Source organism: Oryzias latipes, chromosome 1, assembly GCF_002234675.1.
Source record: "Oryzias latipes chromosome 1, ASM223467v1".
Lineage (NCBI taxonomy): Eukaryota > Metazoa > Chordata > Actinopteri > Beloniformes > Adrianichthyidae > Oryzias > Oryzias latipes.
Window position 1 is genome coordinate 31,094,486 of NC_019859.2, and position 22,964 is coordinate 31,117,449.

Sequence of the window (22,964 nt, forward strand, 5' to 3'; positions counted from 1 at the left end):
AATGTTTTGGGCCTTACTGCGAACATGCACTCCGGATATCCTGTGATATTACTAAAAAAAAAAAAAAAAAAAGCAGGATTAATAAATGGAGAACCTGACACATTTGTCAGGACTTCTTATTCTTTGTGGCAGCTTTTGGTGTTTGTGTGTCAGTGTTTTTCAGCTGCTTCCACCTGTGCGTTCACACTCAGAGCCTAACCTCTGCACTCAACACTACACACGTTTCTGCAGCCTTTCTTAGCACCAGATAAGATAAACTATTTAGAAAAGGATAAGGGTAAGGATTAAACATCAATTACTTTCACCAATAAGTCTCTCCACGTCTCACATAACATCCACTTGACTTTGCCTTATAGTTTTTGGATCCTGGAGGCTTTAGATCCTCCTCTAAAACCCTCCTGTGGCTCTGTTCTTCTGCCTGCTTAGCTTCCTGCTCCCCCCTGTGTCTTCGGTGAGACTTGCACTCTACATCTGCAGTCACATGTTTGGATTTAATGCAAGAGTTTCTCTCTTCCTTTCCTTGCCTTGCTCTCAGGATTGCCAAATTAACTTTAATAAGAAGGTAGTCCTCTCCTTCACCTCCTCCTTCCATCCCCTTCTCTGATGTATTTTCTTTTTACTTCATGTGATGACATTTTCTTCATCACGTCTGAATATTTGAATGTGGGTCCAAGCGACAATGATCACTCTAGCCATGAGTTGAGCAGTTTTAAAAAATCTGAGCCACCTCTCACTGCAGCGCAGCTTCTTTTGTTTCCACATAGTTGTTCAGAGTTTGTCAAAAGATTGTCGTTATATCATGGCTGTGCGCTGACATCACTGCAACAAATCCACGTATCCTTTCGTCTGCATGTGTGCCTTTTTGTCCTGTCTCTTTTTATGCTTCCTGTGTTCTTGCTGTGTGCTCATAGGACTCATGTCTTAACAAAGGCAGTCTAAGTGTTTGTGGCTTTTTCCCTTTGCTGGTCTGACGTGTCCCAATGTGCCAACTCAGCAGCAAAAGAGGACAATACCACTTGTAGCCACACGGTGTCAGTGTTGCAAACGGTTTGGTGACTCATAAGAACAGAGTTGACAGTCAAACTTCTTTCAAAATGTCAGTTTTCACACAGGTTTTTCGGGGTTTTGTGTGGCATTTTACTCATTTCTTTTCAACCTCATTTATCAGGGTAACCGATAAGTTAACCGCCTAAGTCATCATTTTTCTAATCTTACTGAAATGTTAGAATTACATTAATAGAACTAACGTAGGTAAGCTTAACGGAATTCAAAGTGTCAAATGAGGACGTGAAAGTTTGTATTTTTTAAAATGACCACTTTTTTTTTGGCATTTGTCTGGCTCTTTAAACTCTGTGGTTTCCCCTCAGCTGTATGATGCACAGCTAAAGGAAAGCTGTGCTTCTGCACTTGTGTGCAATGTGAGTCAGCTCTTTGGCTCCCTGTGGTTTCAGGACCAGGGAGTTGAGGAAAACGTGGATCAGGTGCGTCTGGGAGGAGGGCAGGGAGGCTGCAGCGTGACCGGCCCATGCAGCCACGCTTCTTTTTGGGTTGACGTGTGTTTTGATGCCATGCTGTCTGCTTGGCTTTGTAGTGGCTGCCGATCGCAGTTTCAAGTGGCATGAAGTGGATGCTGTTAACCCCAGAGCACTGTCGCTGGGTGATTTTCACCCGAGCAAAGCTATTTACATGAATTTCAACATGTTGCATGTCGAGGAGTCTGAGTCACCGGGGAAGTCTCACATGTCCCTGGAATGGCTGGACCAAAGTTTTTTTTTGTAGGAATTTTTTGTTCGGAAATTCCTCATTTTTCCATCATTTTTGAGTATGTTTTTAGGAACTTCCTATGTCGTTTTCTCTGTTTTTGTTTTGTTACACATACCACAGGTGGGAAAAAAATCACTCTAATTTATCATGTTTAAATCTGTTTTTTAATGACAAGTACTTTTTGTTGGGTAAATTATATCGGGTAAAAATTACCCGGCAAAAGTGATGGTGTAAGTTTTTATAGCATAAGTGTTCTCGGGTTAACCTAGCTAAGACTGCTTGGCACTGGTTGCTGTTGGTTAAATAGAAGGAAAAAAAAGTCCTTTTGAGAACCCTGTCTCTGCCTGATAGTGGCTGGGATTGGGACCAGCATCCCTATGTTCCCAGAAGGGATTCATCGGGTTTAGAAAATGGATTGATGGAAGAATTGTACTTTGAATGCGAACCCGATAAAAAAAATCAAAAAAAAAAATCAATTGATCTAATTGCAGTTTATCGTGTCGTTAAGGTATTTGGTCTTTTAAAGAGTTTATATAGTAAGAGTTAATTAAATTAAAGGTTACTTTTCAAGTAGCATTATCCCATAAGAACCCAGACCCATTTTTCTTAATCATAAAATGATGTGTATTTTACCACAAACCAAGTGGACTCCAGAATCCATTTCTGATATTGTTCTCTTAGACTGAATTCCCTTGGAGGGATTCTTATGGGTTAAATTACTCAAGCATATGGATGAAAAATGCCCCAACAGTTTAGGGGGAATACAGCACGATCTATCTTGTATAGTGCTTTGTTTGATCATAGAACCTGGACATATTTTGGCGTGGTTGCTGTCATGGACTTGTTTCTCAGACTGACCCAAAGGGATGTGACTCAGCAAAGTCTTTCTGGAGAGCTTGTTCTTGCATTAAAGCTGAGGGGCTGAGCATGACATGGCATGATGATAACGCATAGAAAAAACGTCTCTGAATCTGGCTGACCTAAGGAGACAGGGGTAGACGTGCATGTGGGCTGAGGAGCCACAGGATGGCGTCATTTCCTTACTGAGCAACCCAGCTGCACTGATCTCTTTTGCTGGGTGAAAATCACTTCTACAGTTTCAATAAATGAAACTCAAATGCTGCTTTGTAGCAAAAAAGTTCAGTCCCCTTAAAGAAGAGTAAAGGAATCCTGGTTGGATGAGTCTTCACCCTTTGTGGTAAAAAGAAGCAAAGTTTGCTTGTATGGAGGAAAGTTTGAATCTAAGTCTTGTTTCCAACAAAATATGTTTTTCATAGTACTTTAGTACCATAATAAAGCTATATAATAACTATAAACTACTACTATGTTTAGGATGTTTATTATTATAGTATTATAAAGTATATAATACTAAGCATTTTTTGTCAAAGCTTTCATCCTCCTTTCATCAGGTCACATCTTTGCTGTTATACCTTATGAAGCCCACATCATGGCGCTCCCACCACAATGATCCGTCTTTTAAACTTTGCTACTGTTTATCCAGGTTTGTCTCAGCTACCTTTGGTGATGCAAAACCTAAATCTTAGTTGAGTTGAGATGCAGTTTTTATAACGTCTTCCCCATAAATACACAAGAGTTACCAAGAACATTTGAGGGTTTGTTTCTCATTTCAGATGTTGGTTCGCCCCCTGAGACTCTTTTATTTTTTTGTTCTGTTGGTCATTTTCCTCCTTCAGGTACCTTTTATGGTAGATTAGCTAGAAGTTTACTACCTAATTAAGATGACTATGTCATTGGATCAGTTTGCCTTTTTGAGCGTTTTAAATGTGTAAGCCCTTTTCTGCTCCTCCTGCTCAAAGTGTTTCTGCATGGACTCCTTAGTGCACATTAGTGACACTGTGGTCATCTTACCACACCACTTTTTTTTAAAAGTTTTCCTCTCAGTGCTTCTCTGAAATCGAGTTAATGAGCAGTGTGAGTGAGTTCTCGAGTTATTGCTCTGACAGAGTTCAGTAACATATTGATCTGTAGAAAAAAGAGCTGCAACATTTGTTTGGTCTTCTGGACATGGTATCAGCCATTGAACTGGTTGTTTGTTTCGTTTCTTACTCTGTGTGCTTAAGTGTTTGTCTAGTAGACACTTTTTTTTTGTCGGTTTTCCCTAAATGCAGAAGGCCAAACTGGGTCCTGGGAAGAAGGTGATCAATGAAACGGAGGAAAGCCGCTCCAACCAGATGCTGACAAACAGCCTGAACCAGGTCAAACTCAATGACTTGTCCTTTCTGGCTGTGCTGGGCAAAGGCAGCTTTGGCAAGGTGAGATGGCCAAGATAAAGCCCAGATCAGAATCCTGTAATATCTCTGAAACAGAACAAAATAAAGCAAGAATTCTGTATTTATTTTTCTGTCTCTTTGAAGGTCATGTTGGCCGAAATGAAGGCTACCGGAGAGCTTTACGCAGTGAAGATCCTAAAAAAAGATGTGGTGATCCAGGACGATGACGTTGAGTGCACAATGGTGGAGAAGAGAGTCCTGGCCCAACAGGACAAGCCACCCTTCCTGACGCAGCTGCACTCGTGCTTTCAGACCGTGGTAGGTAAAACGCCTGTGGTTGCACAGGTCAGGTCACATCATATCAGTTCAATAGGAGGCTTTTAACCAAACAGATTAGTCATAAAGTGTTGTGGAGAGCAGTGGAGGACAAATCTGATAGGCTCCACGGGGACAAAGAACAGGTAAAAAAACAAACAAACCCCATTTACTCAGCAGTAAGTGAGCATTGCTTCTCCGGGTGTGCATACTCATGCATGTGTGTATCAAAAATGTCTGAGCATCATACATTCAGATTTGGCTTTCGTTCTGACAAACGTGCTTCTGCAATTTAAGACTCATTCAGAAAAATAAGTTAGAGCTTAGAATTCAGCTGAAGAAGGAAACCTTAGAGCAGGTGTGTCAGAATCCAGGCCTCAAGGGCCGGCATCCTCCGTGTTATTGTGTGGTCCAACCTGCCATTGAATCTCCTTATTGGAGATTGGTTATGTTTTTGTATTTCCCAAACTAAACTCTTGTTGTCCATCACATCTGCGGTGTTGACGCCTGTTGTCGTGTGGACACGTCGCCCTAAACATAAAATAACATTTTGTAAAGATTTATTTTGAAAGCAAAAAGGAAGTTTTTATTTTGAAACACAGTCATGCGTCAACGGTCTGGAAAGGGACGGACGTGAGACGCAGAAATGATGGGGACGATGTAAACATTCAGGCTTTAGAGTGTCAAAGGCTTCCGCAACTGCAGTTGACGAAGAAAGACAATCGTCCAGCAAAGGTTACATAAAGTCCTTGAATAGTGAGTCTTTGTTTTAGGCAAATACATTATGAGCAATGAAAGAATGAGACTTTTGTAAATGTTACTGATCAATTTAAGCAACAACAGATATACAATTGTGTAGAACCTTAAACTGTAAGCATACATTTTTGTAGGCATCTTTTTATGCATATTAACTCTTGCTTTTGTTGATTGTGATGCTGCTGTCATGGTTCTAAAAAAAAGAGTTAATGAGAAGTGCTAAAAAAAAAAAAAGGTCCAGAAGTTTAAGAAGGGATAATGGCCAACAAAGTGTACATTGTCAAAAAATTAACGCACGGCGTGGAACCCTGAACCCTTGCGTCGGATGCTTTCTTCCGTGCAGTGTGTTAATTTCTGCCCACTTTGAAATTCATAAACCTTTGCTTTATACCATGGTCACTTACAAAAGAAATAAACATTCATTCAATTTTTAGTACTTTATTCTTAGTATTCGTTCGGTTTAGAACGCTTTTTTTCAGAAAAAGCGGTTTATTTGTTACGTGGTGCTGCGTGTTGTCAAGTTACCGTGACAACGAGTGGCAAAGGAAAGTGATATATATGCTGATGGTCACGATGAATTAAAGAAAGTATCAGTTCAGAGAGAAAGTTGACCTCTTACCACTTGTTTTAAAGTAGTGATATAGAACATTTAAGCTATGTGACCGGAACTTCTTTTTTAAGGTGTGCATTATCACTTTTTAATGACACCCAGCAGCCAATAAGAATCCAGTATTCACCTGGACCATGGTAAAAATATTATTAGATAGTCCTTCCCCACTCGCTATTCTTACTGATTCTATTATTAGTTCTCAGAGACTCATGGACTTTCATCAAATTCAACTGAAATTAAACGTGTAACACACTTCTAATACTATTGATTACTTTATAATTGAAAAATCAGCAAAGTGGCCTTTTATTGGAAAATTAGTATGATCACTGGCCAAAACTAGAGTCCATTTGATTCTATTAGTGTCCAGCTTTTTGGTCTGAAAAACCCCAGGTCCTTTTAAAATTGACACGCTTTTGAGTAGCAGCTAGCATTGTCACTTAACATACATTACTGACTGAATGAACAGCTTTATTTACTCACAGGCAGGAGTAAATCAAGCTGAAACATTTTAAACCATCAGCAGTTCATGTTGGAGCCCACACATTCCTTCAGTTGCAGAACCAACACTTTAAAATCTTTGGACTCTAGCTGTAAAATCTACCTGCAGGAATGCCCCAAGTGTTCCATTTGAAAACTGCTTAGTGTTCCTAAACATCTGCTAGTTTTGAGATGGATGATGATCGTATGAGGTTTGGCTAGTCGAAAAAGAAAGGGGTCTTGGCTGCACTTCCAACACTTAAGAAGAAAGGAAACTAAAACTTAAGACAGCTTAACAGTTGCAAAAAAAAAACACAACAACATAAAAACTCCAAAAACCATGTCTCTGTATGCCGCCCCAGCTCTGACACGAGGTAGGCAGCATCATTTATGAAGGGCGAGCTGCTGAAAAATTAATATCTGCACGTGCAGATTCACATGGAACAGCGCTGTAAAATTCAGAGGTGTCGTTCATCAGAATGACAGTTGTTGAACTTTACCAATTTAGAGCGGGATTGTGAAGAAAGGTCCCTCGGGGCTCAGGTTTCTCAGAAATGGAACTAAGCTCTAGCTGCTGATTACAGCCATTGCAGCAGTGGGAGGCAAAGGGAATAGAACCAGGCAAGAAGTGCCTTCATTCATATTCATGAACGCACGAGTGGCGTGCACACAAATACACACACACACGTTTGCATGGGTACCCTTTTTTTTTTTAGACCATTCTATTAACTTTAATCAGTGTAATTTAAAATTTGACATAACCTATTTACAAGCACTGGTCTAATGTGGCCAAAAAGCTTTTGGGGTTACAACAATGTCACACACTTCTATACAATATTTACTCTCAGGCTTTTATCCCTCTCTGCAGTTTTGTCACACTCTACTTACAAAACATTTTCTTTGTGATAAACACGAAAATGACGTTTTTTTTGTATTTACTGAATCATTTTCTAATGTTATTTTCAGGATGGAGAAAATGCAAGAAAAGATGACCTCTAGAGTAGGGCGGGGTTTCACCAATAATTTCCAGAACTAATTCGATTCACCAGAGCCTGGATCGATTTGATTCCTTCGATCAACTCGATTCGATTCAATTTTAGATTTACACAGTTTACACATTTAGACACATTTGTATACATTAATAATCTATATATGTAACGAAGATATTCATAATAATCTGATACAGTTCACATACTTTATTATTGAAATAATAAACCAATGGATTGTTAACACCAACGCCAACAAAAATGTGCAGACTGTTAGGGCGGCAGTTTGGCTCAGGTGGTAGAACAGGTTGTGCATCACGCGAAGGGATGGCGGATCGATCCCCGCTCTCCCTAGCCAGCTGTCGTCCCGGAGCGCGGCTAGTCTGCAGCTCTCTGCTCTCAAAATGCAGAAGAATTTCCCCATTGTGGCATAAATAAAGTAAATTAAAACCAAAAGAGACTTTTGTTTCAGTTTGGCCACTAGGTGGAGCTCTATAGAGACTTTTGACCAAAAAAAGACTTGAAATGAGTACATAAAGCTGTTCATTTAGTCAGCAATGTATATTTTGTTCAACCAAGCATTAGCATTAGCCGTCCAATGGGAAATTCCATTATACATTAGCATCAAGCTAGCAGACATTAGCTTTACTGCTGTTATATTGTTGAAATTACACTGTAGATCAGAGGTCACCAACCTTTTTGAAACTGAGAGCTACATCATGGGTAATGAGTCATACAAAGGGCTACCAGTTTGATGGGCTCTTCTAAAATAACAAATTTGCACAATTTGCCTTTAGTTATTTATTAATAAAGATAAATGATACTTAGATATCAACAATGACAACAAGGCAGGAAACATCTATCCATATTCAAGATTCAAGAAGATTCAAGAAGAACTTTATTAATCCCCGAAGGGAAATTTAGTTGCAGTAGCAGCACTAAGGAAAAGGGGGGGGGGGGGGGGTAAAGACAAACACAGACACAAAAAATACAGAGAGTAGAACAGGACAAAAATTGAGTAAAATACAATTTGAAAAGTGTAGTCTGTGACTAGAATTTTCATGTACATCCGAGTCTGCCAGATGAGTTGTGGAGTCTAATGGCTGATGGCAGGAATGACTTCCTGTATCGTTCTCTGGCACAGCGAGGGTGTATGATCCTGCCACTGAAACTGCTTCTCAGGTTGTCCACCTCCCTGAAGAGGGGATGGGAGGGATTGTCCATGATGGTCCCCAGTTTAGCCAGTAGTCTGTCCCCTACCACCTCTTCCAGCTTGGCAGGCTTGAGGCCAATGACAGACCCTGCTTTCCTAATGAGTTTGTTCAGTCTGTTGGCGTCCTTTGCTTTGATGCCAGCACCCCAGCACACTGCAGCAAAGAAGATGGTGCTTGCCATGACAGACTGGTAGAACATGTAGAGCATCCTGCTGCAAACATTGAAGGACCTGAGTCTCCTCAGGAAGTAAAGTCTGCTCGTGCCCTTCTTGTAGACGGCCTCAGTGTTTGTGGACCAGTCCAGTTTATCGTCTAGATGTACTCCCAGGAACTTGTAGGACGAGACAACTTCCACATCTGTCCCACCGATACAGACTGGGGGGGGGGCGAAGACTTTCTCCTGCTAAAATCTATCACCATCTCTTTAGTCTTGGCCACATTTAGCTGCAGGTAATTTTCCCCAGACCACCTGACGAAGCGCTCCACGAGGCTCCTGTACTCCTCCTCCCATCCATCTTTCACACACCCGACTACAGCTGTGTCATCAGAGTACTTCTGGAGGTGGCAGAGCTCAGAGTGGTACTGGAAGTCAGCTGTGTATGTGGTGAATAGGAGCCCTTATTGAGCCCTTTCTTATTCTCAGTAATGGTTACATTTTCAGATGATCCCTTATATCACCTCATTTCAATGGAAAAATGTCCCATTTTCCTTATGTTGCACCATATTTATCAATAATGTAATGTTAAAGAAAAATCAACTTAAATATTTTAAAATCTTGTCACATTTTTAATTAATGACAAAATTTGCAGCGCATGCACACACTTTTATATTGAACACATTTCTTGCATATTTTAATTAAACTTTGCCATGACAGTTTACATGAAACCCTGATAATTTGAAACTGGAACAAGCGGGGGGACAATGTATAATGAAAATATTTTGAAGATATTTTTCAAGATATTAGATCTTGTATGTGGGAATTTTACTCTTCTATTTTAAATGATTTTTTATCAGATATTTATTTAATTAATGCTTCTTAGTCAAGTTGTACTTTTACATTTTAATTTCTTCTACTTTATATTCTAGGTTTTTTAGTCTTTTTATGCACTTTTTTTTTCATTAATGTATTTTAATTTATAATTTCATATTTTAGCTGTTTTTATACTTTAACTCTTCAATTTATCACTTCTGTTTACGAGTGTCTTCTCACCCTTGGCTGTGGTGTTTGAGTTTTGGGCCTGCTTGTCCTCTGGCATGTCTCGTCCTGGGTCCTCTGAGCCGCCTGGCCTGGTGTGCCCACGTTAGGCGCATTGGACCCGGGGGTTGGGGGGCTGTGGGGTGGGAGGTGCTGGGGATTAGTTGTGCTTGTGATGCTTAGATGCTGACGCTCCGGCCAACAGGAGGACAGGGCGGACGGCTCCTTCTGGGTTCTCTCTTCTTTAGCTTTTTATAATTATTTCTCTTTTATTTGTGATTTTATGTGTATTTTATTATGAGTGGCTTATTCTAGTATTTTATTGGATGTGTGGGAATTAGTGTTTTTGCGTTCTTGTTTGTTTTAAGTCCAGCACCTTGAGCTGTTCTATTTCCATGAAAGTGCTTTAGAAATAAAAGTAGTAATTTGAATTTGGATTTTGTGCCCGCTGTGTCCGTGCTGTTAAGCAATACCGTTAAGACAGAAACATATCGGTTCTGTAAAAAACTGACGATGTGGCACTGGTACCAAACAGTACCGGTTTCAGTACCACCTCCCTAATTGTGTATTAAAAGACAGACCCATTGTTAGTAGAACGTCAACAGGGAGAGGATGTCCTGCCTTTGTGTCGGGAGGCTGCAGTGGGTCAGACGTCAGGACTAAAAGCTGCCTAGCTGTCGATACTTTATCCAGCATGGAGCTCGATTTAGCCCTGCTGGTGGTGCAACTCTGTTGCTATGTGAAAGAGTAGCTTTTGCTTTTTGAAGGCAACCAACTAACACATTCAGACTGGGGTCAGGTCAGGCTTGTCATAAGGGACCAGCACTGTGAAACAAGGGAGATGCTTCCTGACAGAAGCCTGTGTGGAATGTTTTTTTTTCCCATGGAGCCATTTGTTGTGGGCTATTTAGGTCATCTTGTCATGGAAAAAGTGGCAGCAGAGTTGCAGCATCTCAGACAGCAGGGTTAGGGTTGGCTTCAAGACTCATCTGCATCTCTTTCTTTGTGACCATAAACTTTCTTTGCCTATAAACGTCAATCCGTTTTAGTATTTTATTCTTTATCCTATTCTGGAAATGCTGTGGATTGTTTGTTGAAAGACATTAAAAATACACTGCTATTATTTTTTATCTGATATGTTTTCTCTTTTCTTTCTATTCCCAGGACCGACTTTACTTTGTCATGGAGTACGTAAATGGGGGAGACCTCATGTACCACATTCAACAAGTGGGCAAGTTCAAGGAACCTCAGGCAGTGTAAGACATCATTGCCAACAGAAAACAAAGCCCGATCTGTGCCCACGTTTGTTTGGATTTCCATCGTTCTTTTACTACAAAAAAAAAAAGCAGCACTGCCCACATGGTTCTTATTGACAGGTTATATTTTCTTTGCTGTTTTTCTCTAAAATCTGATAAAAGTATCGGATTTTCTGCTTGCAGATTCTACGCAGCAGAGATTGCGGTTGGTCTCTTTTTTCTGCACAGGAAAGGAATCATTTACAGGTGAGCATGAACACATTTGAATTTTTCATCATGTTCAGCAGTGGTCTCCATCCCTCTGGGCCATGGGTCAGTTGGTACCGGGCTGCGCAGAGGAAATGCATAACCCAAAATATTTTCGTTTTATGAATAATTGGTAAAGAAAAAAAGTTTTCTATGTTAAAGTTCCCTCCACTACAAATGTCCATGTCTCTCTCTTGTTGCAGTTGTGTCATTTCTTTTTGCATACTAGTGAGCTCCAATTGCTCGGCTGACAGAAAAAGCTTCCCATTGATAAATTCAAAGCTGAAACATGTTCAAATGGCAGGACATCATCGTAAATGAGAGTTTGTTTGCAGCTGATCCTCCTGGCAAAATAGAAAAAAAAGAAACAAGCAAACTGATTTTGTCAGGAGGGAGACGGCTAAGGAAAACAGGCAAAATGCAACAAAACTGCAAAAACAAGGCATACCACAGAGAAGAAGCTATGCTAACAGAAAATGTAGCAGCTATCCTCGCCCAATGGTCCTGCTTTAAGCGCTAACCCCCCCTCTTGAAAGAGCTGAAGGACTTCAGACAAGACATAAAACAAGAGCTTGGCGAATTCAAGAGAGACAGCCTTCTGGATCTTAAAGAAATGCTTCCAAACTGCAAAATCAAGACACAGAGACAGCTGACTACACTAAATTAAACAAAGATTTGAGGAATGATCTGGACAGGTGGAACATTCTGTCATTGGATAGTTGAGGATATGGAACAGGGGTGCCCAAATCCAGGCCTCAAGGGCTGATGTCCTAAATGTTTTTCAACTATCCTGCCATTGAAGCTCCTTATTGACTAAAGAAACCTGGTCCAGGTAATTAACAGCAGATAAGGCAGGATTTCTGGAAAACTAGCAGGAGGCCGGACCTCAATGCCTGGATTTGGGCATTCCAGCCCCAAATCCATGGTCCTGATATAGACCATACAGATGAGTGTCCTATCCTTGCCTGCTGAGGGACCACAGAACCAATATAGACTGTGGGATAACATTATTTCCAGGTATAGAGTGGACTTTGTCCAGCATTAAATGTGATGCTTTACATTTAAGTCAACACAAAGGAGGCCTGGTGCTCCCAAACCACAATGTATAGTTTCACGCTGCAGTTTAGACCCATAATTTGTTGGAGTGATGACGACTTTATATCCAAATGGAAAAAGGTAAGACAGTTCACACAGAGCAGGAAAATTCTGAGCTTCATTGGCGATTTACGAGAAGCCTTGAATATACTCAGCCAAATGGAAAAGGTCACACAGTTCACCAAAAGAGTGTTCCTCTGCGTTAGATAACTTCTGGTAAGGAATTCTTTCCAGGTTCTTAAGACAAGCAAGGTGTAGAATGGAGCCGGAAAGGCATAACAGCAATGTGCACATTGCTAAAAAATGGAAACGCCTTAAGTTTAGAAGCTATAAAACAGAAATCTAACTTGACCAACCATGATCATGTCACACAAACATTTCTTTTAATTTAGTGTTTTTTCTGCACAGTGATTGGTTGTAACTTGACTTTGTTGGTGGTAGTTCAAAATTCACTGTGGTAATGTACAGAAACTAAATGAGAAGAAATGTGTCTCTGTCCAAATATTCATGGTCCTGACTGTAACCTTTGGAATTTAAAGGCTGTTTTCAACCTCCTTTCTACTTTTCAGGGACTTGAAGTTGGACAACGTGATGCTGGACGCTGAGGGTCACATTAAGATCGCTGACTTTGGCATGTGCAAAGAGAACATGTTAGAAGGTGTGACTACACGGACCTTCTGCGGCACCCCAGACTACATAGCTCCAGAGGTCAGTGTTACTCTGTTAGACTGCTTGTTTGCTGTGAAGGGTGGGGTCATCTTCATCACTGTTTAGGGATACCCTGATCAGCCTCCAGATAGCGGTTGCTGACCTGTAGTTAGCCTTAAATGACCCTCGCCGTTTGATATACCTGCTGTGCCGTTTCTGCAATGATGTGCAAAACGGCGTTTTTGGATCTCTTTGGCAACCAGCCAGAAACTCACCCACATTGTTGAGAAAATGACATCACTTAGGATTTCCCTTTGTCCATTTCATTTTGCTGTTAGCATGTGTCATAGTTAGTGTGGCGGCCGTGGTGCAGCGGTATAGCAGTCAACCTCTGATCGCATTTGGTTCAACTCCCGTCTTACCCGCCATTGGGCAAGACACTGAACCCCACACAGGTTATAGGATGGCGCCATTGTTCGGCAGCGGAGCTGCCATCAGTGTCTGAATGTGTGTGGATGGAGGAATGGGACAGTGACTGTGGAGGTCTCTGGAAGTTCAAATCCAGGCTGGGTCAAACCAAATACTCTTAAAAAAGGGACGCAATGTCTTCCCTGCTTGACACTCTGCATTAAGGGATTGGATTGGGGCGTGGGGTAGTTGAACTTTCCAAATGGTTTCTGAGCATGGCTGTGTGTGCAGCTCACCTCTCCCCTAGGGATTGGTAACCCACCTTTGCCCAACAATGGCTAGGATAGGCTCCAGCAACCCCAAAATCCTCAAAAAGGGATTCAGCTGGGTTGAAAATTGGATAGATAGCTGGTATTCTTTAAGCAAGGGATTGGAGTTTAACATTTGTATATGTGTATATGTATTTTTAAAATAGAAAATGACTATTTTATGCTACAAGACCAGATGTGCAGTGACCCCCCCAGAAAGGTTTTATGTTGCATATTGGTTTAACAGCTTTGTGGTGGCATAGCTGATAGCTACCAAGACCTTGAGCTTTAGGGGTCTACGGCATCTGTAAAGGAAAATGGAAGCAATTTAAACATATGAAAGACTTAAAGGTTAGTTAACGAAACCAACCGAGCCAGTTCTCTTCTCTGCAACTATGAATTATTTGAATGGTACACTGGATATATTGTGGTTACAACGAGAAATGGCAGTAAGTAGTTGACTGCTGTGACTTTATTTTTATTAGCTGAAACCTGACTTCCTAATTTAACTCTGAAAAGGCTATTCAGTTAGATGGATTTAAATATGAAAGCTCAAAGTTTTAGTAAGACCAGAAGAGGGTGAGTGTCTGCAGCAAAACTGAAACAGTCTCACAATTGGTTAACTGTTTGATTCTGAAATGAAACCCCAGAAATTTAAAAAAATAGAAAAAAGTGGACGGACAACCCAAAGAGTTGGATTTACAGGTTGCACGATGGTAACGATGCGTCGTGTAATGACAGCAGCCGCCGCCGGTCACTTTTCACAAAAATGTTCTGAAGCATTAACAAACCTGCTGTTGCAGTGCATGTCAACTAATCCCACTGAACGTGATCTTCTCCAAAAATGTGACATTTTTGGGACAAAACCGGCATGCATGTAGACCTAGTCACTGTCCACTTCAGACATGGTGGCTGTTGGGAATCTCAGTCCGCACACAAACACTCAGGAGGCCCGGGAAGCAGCGAGCAGCTCTCACCCTGTCTGTTCTCTGCATGCAGATCAGTTCTGAGGAGCAGTTCGTTCCTAAAGAAGCAGATCAGAGAAGCCTGAGGGGGAAATCTCAGTGTCTCACACCGATGGAGGCTGCACCTTCGTTTAGAGAGGCTGCAGATTCCTCAAACATTCAGAATAACTCAAACTTTCCTGCTTTAGTGATGCCACTGTCATCCAACCGTGCACAGCTAAGGCCTTCAGAGGAAGGCATCAGAGCTTCAGACTTAAGATGGGAGATGCTGCCTCCAACTAAACAGAACAACAGACAGTTTCTCACTTCATTAGACTCAACCCAATGTTTTACTTTTTAATACAAAAGGTCTGGGAAAGATATATATATTTTCTTTTTATCTTATTTTTATGAGAGGTAGTGTCATTTATTTTCTTGTAATATTATATTTTATATATATTTATATTATGTGTTAATGATTTTCTTAGATCAATCAATTTTGTCTTCAGCCACATAGTTTATTATCCAATTATTTCCTTCAAGCAGCACTAAATGATGTCAGAATGATAACAAAACTGGTTTATGTCAAAGGAAAGAAAATGAAGGTTTTCCTTTGTTTGACATGAACATAGTTCCTGTTTGGTCACTTCTGTGCATGTCTGTGTTTGAACGGGGTTTTTGTCAGTGCAGTGTGACAGGAAGCAGCAGCAATCCTTCTGCTCCTCACTATGCACAGGCATGCACAGGTGCACAAATGCTCAGGCGCACCTTTTTGACTCTGACCTATAAAGGCAGTCATGTGAATATACACCTCATTGACTCTGTAGCACACAAAAACCCCCAAACATGAGCGAAAGAAAGCATGAAGGAAAAGATAAGATAGCAGTTATAAAAGTTTCCCCTGTGTGAAAACCTAGAAAAAAGAGCAAAGAGTGAATAAAACAGGTTTTAAGATAAGTGAGAGCGGCGGCTTCGTGGCTCAGTGTGACATTTCAGGTGAGAATTTTCAGATATGAACATGTCTGACTTGAATCTTTTCTCCTTTTGCTCTAGTTATTCTTCACGAGTGTGAAATTAGGAAGCACCAGTGGCTAATTTCATGCTCCACACTCTGAAGGGAAAAGCAGAAATGATGACTACCACTTTTCTGACTATGAACTCATCATGTCTAGGGTTTATAACACAGAACAACACACAGACAGACCATGACTTCAACAGTCTTTGCCCAAAAGCGTGTAGCCACAAACAAAGGATTTCAAAGGGAAAAGACCTATCAGAAGGATCCTAGATGGTGATGCAGTTGCTGAAATTTCTAGAGCGTGGCACATTGACGGCACGGAGAAAAACAAAATCCATGAGAGGGAAAATGGTGTTCTTTGGTTTAGAAAGAATAAAGTATCAACCACTAGTGCTACGCCGATATGGTCAAACAGACACCTGATAGTGACAGAAAACGAAACCTCCCAATTTTTAAGGCAGGTAAAATAAGATAAAGCAAGAAAAGATGTTATATACAGATCTTTGTTTTAAATTTAATGAGATAGGATACAGAGGGTTTTTGAAAAGATTTGAAAAAAGGCGTGGCCTGATTTTTTTAACAAAGGTTTTGGCTTAAATAGTTCAGAAAGCATTTTTTGATAGATTTGTCAAACACTTAAGGGTTTAGGTTAAAGAAATACAAATGACATCAAGATTTAAATTTTTATTTAAAGAGGACTTTTTTGAATGTTTTTTCCATCCATTCATCCATTTTAGCCTTGTTTCCACTGAGTGGTACGGTCTGGTCCGGTCCGGTCCGGTCCGGTTAAGAATGGTCCAGGTAATTCAGTTGAGCGTTTCCACTCAAAGTTGGATCATCACGCGGGGTAAACTAGCAACAATGGAGGTCCTTTTTCTCCACTCGGGTTTTGATACTTATGATATTTGATACTTAGGAATACAGCTGCTTTCTTTTGTTGTGATCGCCTTCAGCCAATCAACGGGTTTCAACAGGAGCTCCGCCCTAATCCTTTTGCTATGTATCTGCAACCAATGGGGGGTCCAAAAATGGTACAATTCAGTCCGGGAAATGCACAAACGCTCAAAATACCACATTGTAACGTACCGCTCAGTGGAAACGAGGCTTTTGTGTACCCACTCAATCTTTAGGGTCACGAGGTTGCCGGAGCCTATCCAGCTACAAAAGGTGAGGCAACAGTCCATCACAGGGCTACAGATATATATACAATCACACACATTCACAGCTAAAAGAAAATTCAGAATCACCAATTCACTGTGAAGCATAGTTTTGGACCAGAGTACCCGGCGAAAACGCACACATGCAAGGGGAGGACATGCAGGATCCTTTCAGGGTTTTTAATGGTGTGATTTGTTTGTTTTGCTTCCACAAATTTTTTTTCTGTTGATGGCAAAATATAACTTTTAGTCAAAAATGCCGTTTCACAAAGAATTTCACAAAGATTGAGAAAGTTCTTCTGCAAAGTTCTTTTCTCCAGTCCTCCCTCTTTCTGGCCCAGTTGAGGTGTTTCCTCCGTTGGTACAGGATAAGAGGTGGCTTGGGCCGAGAAACCTGACAGTTGTGGCCCATTTCCTGAACGCCTCTGAATGTGGTGGTTTTCGATCTCTCCCTCTGCACCCATTTAACTCGCATGCTGTCCTTTTCCTCTGATCCTCCTTGAGATGATTCGACTTCTTCATTGGAGTTCAGCTGTGTTTAACTGAACTGACTGGACTTGCCTTGGGAAGGCACGCACCTGTCTATAGAAGCCCTACAGCTCACAGTGCATGTCAGGACAAATCAGAATAATGAGATCAAAGGAACTGCCCATGGAGCTCAGAGACACAGAATTGTGGCAAAGCGCAGATCTGGCCAATGCTGCAAAAGAATTTCTGCAGCTCTCAAGGTTCCTCATTAACCCTTAAATGGAAGAAGTACTTCCCAGAGTGCACAGGACCACAGAATGGACTGAAGGCCTTCCAACAAGACAATGACCCAGAGCATGTTGTTCAGAATGACTCTGTGAATGTTTGTGAATGAGCATCTCTGGAGAGACCTGAAAATGTTCACCGCATTCAACCTGAATGATCTATTTACATTCAAATTCAAATTAATTTTTTTTCTATAGCATCTTTCATGTAAAGGAAACGGCTCAAGGTGCTGTACATAAGAACAAACAGGAATGCAAAAACACCAATCCAATAAATAAATACATAAGCCCCTCTTAATAAAATACACAAAAACAAACACAAATAAAAGAGAAATGACTTAAGACGGAAAAAGCTTTAGAGGATAGAACCCGGAAGGTGCCGTCTGCTCTGTCCTCCTGTCGGCCGGGGCGTCAGCACAGACATAAACACCCCAGCCAAGGGTGAGAAAAACACTCGTGAATGTCTACAATGTAAAAGGGATAAATAGAAAAGTTAAAATATAAGAAACAGCTAAAATATGAAAACTAAAATGACTTAATGCATTAAGAAAAGTCTAAAACACCTGAAATATAAATCAGAATGAGTTGAGATGTTAAGACAAAAAAAATAATGTTAATAAACACATATTAAACAAATTAAATATGTAGTAAAATATCATAAAATATACCAGTAAAAATCTTAGATCCCCCATAGGCGATCTAATTAAAAGCTGAATTAAATAAATTTGTCTTTAATTTCATTTTAAAAACCTTGACAGTGGATGAGGCCCTCACATCCTCAGACAGGCTGTCCCACAGAAGAGGCCTCACCGTGGATTTTTGTCCTGACCCTAGGGACCTTCAGCAGGCCCGCGCTTGAGGATCTAAAGGCTCTGGGAGGTTCATAAGCTAAAAGCAAGTCTGATATAAAAGAAGGATCAATACCATGGACACTCTTGTAAACTATTAAAAGAATCTTAAAATCAACCCTGAAGCTGACAGGGAGCCAGTGCAGAGGTTTTAAGATTGGTGTAATGTGCTCCCTCATCCTGGTTCTCATTAAAAGGCGAGCCGCAGAGTTCTGGACTAGCTGCAGGCAATCTAGAAGGGTCTTCAAAGAAGAATGGCCAAGGATCCCCAAATCCAGATGTGAAAAACCTGTTGCATCATTCCTAAAAAGGCTCAAGGCTGTACTCAAACGGGTGTTTCTACGCAGTAGGATCTGAATATCTATGACTTTGGGATCTTGCTGTGTTTTCTTTTCAGCAAATTTGCAGAAACGTTTTTTCTTTCAAGGTAGAGCAGGGGTTGACATAGCCCAGAAATTTGCACTGGCCCACAGGGCCAGTAGTTTTTGAAACTTACTGGCCCTGCCTGAAAGTTACTGGCCCGACACCGCGCATAGCGGGACCCGCCGCTCCGCAGGTGCTTGCAACTTTAGGGAGGCCTGCCCCCCCGGAAACTTTTAATATGGTGCAATTTGGTGCATTCTGGTGACATCACTTATTTCTACACTTTTCAATGACTGAAAATAGAGCATATCAAACTTAAATCTGCTCTAGTCTGTTTCAGATGTTTTGAAGAGAGCACTGCAGTGTAGTAGGTAACACTAGTTCAGAAGTTTTCATGGTGCTTCTAACGGCAAATATCGCAATAAATCATAAACCTTAAATGTGTTAAAACAATCTAATGGCAGCTTGAACCATTTAACGAATCAAACAAATCCCTTAATGCATTTGACCAATCGGATGGACGCCTTCACATTGTTGACCAATCAGATGGAGCCCTATTATGTTAGATGTTTGTAACCCATGTCAACGTGGGTCATTTGGAGTATAATTTTTAAACTGGGAATGGTTATTTGGTTATTTTGCTGTTTGTTTATATACCGCATATTATATCGTTATCGCAATTTTAATCTCTGATATTGCATATCGCGAGTTTTCCTCATATTGTGCAGGTCTAACTGAGATCATTCAGCTAACTAGAAATACTTACTGCTTACAGTGTTGTAAAGAAAAACAAAATTAAGTAGTTTAACATTCTACTGCATTTGAGTCTGAGATTCAGGTATTTGGAGTTGCCTTTGATTCTTTGACATTTAGCTTAAAACTTAGTGCATACAGTTTCATCTTCAATGCATTCATTAAATATCTTGCTGTCCATACTACTAATTATACCCACTACTCCATCCAACATATTCCTATCTATTCCTGCCATGTCTTCCACATCTCTGACATGCTTCAGTCTCTCTTCAGTGACGGTGTCGGATTTATAATCAAATGTAATGATAACCCACTGGCTTGTGCCTTCGTTGTTGCTGTTTAACATTGTTTTGTATTGAATTGTTACATTCAATAAAGTTTGAAAAAAAAAAAGTAGTGAGCGCGTGCCGCGTGGTGCTCGGCAGTGAAAGCCGCGCGCGCGCAGGCGGGAGAGAAGGAGAAGTGATCAAAGGTTTCCCATAGAAACCCTTGAAGTCTGAACACAGGACTAGCAGAAAAACTAAATTATGAAGACGAGGTAAATCTACACGTTTTCGCAAAATTTACTTTATTGAAAAAGGTGAAGAATATATAAACCGTTAGATATTTTAGTGGCCCGAGCGGACAAGTGAAAAGTAAAGTCTTGTGGTCCGCACTGCTCGAAAAACAGGACCGGGCCAGCGGACAAATGGCTATGTCGAGCCCTGTAGAGCCTTCAGCGTACATTATTGAGAAATAAACAGAATGTCCTCATTTTGGGTTGAGTTGAGTTGCGGACGTGGAAGTAAACCTCAGCCGACATCCCATCATCCCTATTAATACATTTGTATACATTTGTATACATTCTCTCCAGCTAGCTTCCAGCCCCTCACAACCCCAAGCTTACATTCCCCTTGCAGAAAAGACGGTGAGCAATATTGGAGCCATCCAGCCGTACTGTTCTGGGCCAGACGCCGATGTATCTTTTTGTCTGCAAGTGGATGCATCCGAATGGAGCGGAGCAGGCAGACTTTGGCCTGCTCATTTCAGTCTCTACGTTACAACTAAAAGCTTTATTGAACGTGTTACAATCTGCTCCTGATTCACCACCATTTGAATAGAGAAGTTCTCAGAGATGCAGTTCTGATCTTAAATTACTTATACACGTAAAAAAAAAAAACATTCACTAGAGTGTCTGTTTAAAACAGACTACACGTGTGTGGCCTGATGCAAACCGCTTCACAGCATTCTCCTCAGAGGAATCCAGCAGCACCACTGTGCCAATATGCTCATGCAGCACATTCACAGTGCTGCTCCAATGCCCTGTGTCGTCAAGGTTTTTTGTTTCCTGCCTCTCGACGAAGATGACACAGTGTAGGTTGTTACATGTGTGTGTGTGTGTGTTCCTGTGTCTGCAGTAAGCAGAGGAGGTTTGAATAGCCAGCAGTATGATCCAGAACTGTCAAGTAGTGTTAGGCGCAGTGGACGAGCGATGTCTGCAGCAGTGTGCATGCACACAAACAAACCGCAGTATGCACACAGAATGCATGATAGCCGGACAGAAAGCCGCGTTACCAAAGCCATAACCGTAAATAAGCACACAAAACCCAAATGCGGAAAAACTATAGATCAAAATAAGGAAGACCAGAACTTCTCCAGCTACCATTCCTGGATGCTCACAGAAACACTAGTGCACTCATAGTGGATGAATTCTCCATGCTAGAGGCGCTCATCTGATCAAATCGCACAAGTCATGCATGACCATTTGTATCCTTTGCAGCCTGGCAGAAGGAATGTGGATTTCATGCATCAGCCTCCTTCAAACATGAGAAAGAAAGAGGGCATTTCTAACCATAACGACTTGAGTGAAAAAATATGATCCAGACACAAGAGGCTGGCTCATGGGACGAAGGTCAGTGTGCCTCAAACTGTTTATGTCCGTTGGTGTTTAGTGGCAAGGACAGAGAGTCACGGCAGAGACGTGTTAGGGCTCCGTGGGATGGCTCGGATCAAGGCTCTTTTGTTTCCACCATCATGGTTAAAGCAGGAAATTCTTCTTTTTAATATCCCAATTCATGTTAACCTTTTGTTTTTATGAGATTCTTTTTGTTCTCTCATTTTCCACACCACTCACTTCATGAAAAATTCGCCAACGTCGCTGAGCATAGAAGTCAGGTTGTTTCAAAAACCTCCATAGTTAGTTTTGAATCAGAGATTGCACTTGTGCACCTCCCCTGCTGTTATCTGCAGCTTCTATTTTCTGTCCCTGCTTCAGTCAGACTTTAGCTGGAGGCCGCCTCAGCTGTCATCTGGAGAGAAGCAGATTCTTCTTTCCTCTGTCAACCAAAGGAAAAAAGGGGACACAGTCAAACCGAGTTAGGCTGAGCTTACCTGTGGCATGTGGAAAAGCCATTCACGAATGGGACTTTTGGCACAGCCAAGTTTGACGTTAAGTTTGTTTTCTTTTTAAGATTTTTCACTTTAGTCTATTTAAATAAAATAAAAAACAAATCCTCTTAAGTGTATATATATTTCAAATGTAATAAAAAGGCTGAAATCCAGATAAAAATGAGATGAGCACTGTCTCATGTTTTTACAATGTGGTGTGAGGATTGTGAACTTTGGTTGGGTTTTTGTCAGTTGTGTTATGGTTTTTGTCCCTTTTTGTCAGTCACAGCTGTTTCATGTTTATCATGATTCACATCTGTTTTCATTACAGATAATTAGCCTCTGTGTATTTCAGTGTCTGGTTTTCAGTTCATCCCTGTCAGGTTATCCACTGTGTCACCTTTTTTTGTCTATTTATTGTGTGGAGCATTCACACTATAGTGTTCCTGTTTTTTGTTCTGTACCCTTTTTGTTCATCCCTAGTTCTTCAACCCCTTCCCCAAATCATCTCATTCAACTATCAAAATGTTCAGCTTCTCCAGGAGATGGGTGCTCGAAAGTTTCAACTACATACCTCTTTAACTTTTTAAACTATCTAACCAACTACGGCTTTTTTTAGCTCCATTGAAAATGGCTTACTCAATCTTCAAATGCCCCTTTTTATACTCAAAGCTTTCAGCTCTACAAAACAGAAACCATTCAACTTTTAAACTATTCAGCAGACTTTGGGCTATGGAACTTGCATTTTTATTTTAAAAAAATCCTTGTGTTTTTTTTGGTTATGTAAGGTAAAATGGCCACCAAAGTGTGAATTATCAGAACTTAACACACGCCGTGGAAGCCTTAACCGTCTGACGCAAAGTGGAGGATGGTTGCTTTTGGCTTATGTTTAAGTATTATGCTAGCTCATTTGGCTAATTTGGCACATACTGAGTTTTTTTAGGCTAATTTTTAGTTTGGCTAGTATTTTAACAACATGCTAGCTGTTTTTTTGTGTGGCTAATTTAACATCCACTGAAGTTTTCTATTCTAATTTGCAGTTTAGTTAATATTTTGGCAAGCGATCAGCTTTAGCCCTTTTTCTAGCTATCATCATCAGCATTTTCATTTTCAGCATTTTCAGCGATCAGCTTTAGCATCTTCAGCGGCCACATTCAGCTTACAGCGTTCACACTTAGGTAGTGCTATAAATGTAGTTAAATGTTTGGGGTTCCACTAAGCTAAATCTCGTGCATTTTGGGCTCTACAACACC

The 22,964-nt window shown here is 40.8% G+C and overlaps 1 protein-coding gene across 3 annotated transcripts in view; it reads left to right on the forward strand.

Moving 5' to 3' along the window:
- prkca (protein kinase C alpha) overlaps positions 1–22,964 on the forward strand; it is a 166,884-nt gene that overhangs the window by 116,611 nt on the left and 27,309 nt on the right. Inside the window, exons 9-14 of one of the 3 annotated variants that reach the window (XM_023960405.1) lie at positions 1,368–1,481; positions 3,894–4,037; positions 4,140–4,313; positions 10,713–10,804; positions 10,988–11,050; positions 12,715–12,853. In XM_023960405.1, the coding sequence (XP_023816173.1) occupies positions 1,368–1,481; positions 3,894–4,037; positions 4,140–4,313; positions 10,713–10,804; positions 10,988–11,050; positions 12,715–12,853 (726 nt within the window). The remainder of the gene's footprint in view (positions 1–1,367; positions 1,482–3,893; positions 4,038–4,139; positions 4,314–10,712; positions 10,805–10,987; positions 11,051–12,714; positions 12,854–22,964) is intronic. The other 2 variants (XM_023960406.1, XM_023960408.1) reach the window with 2 other exon arrangements.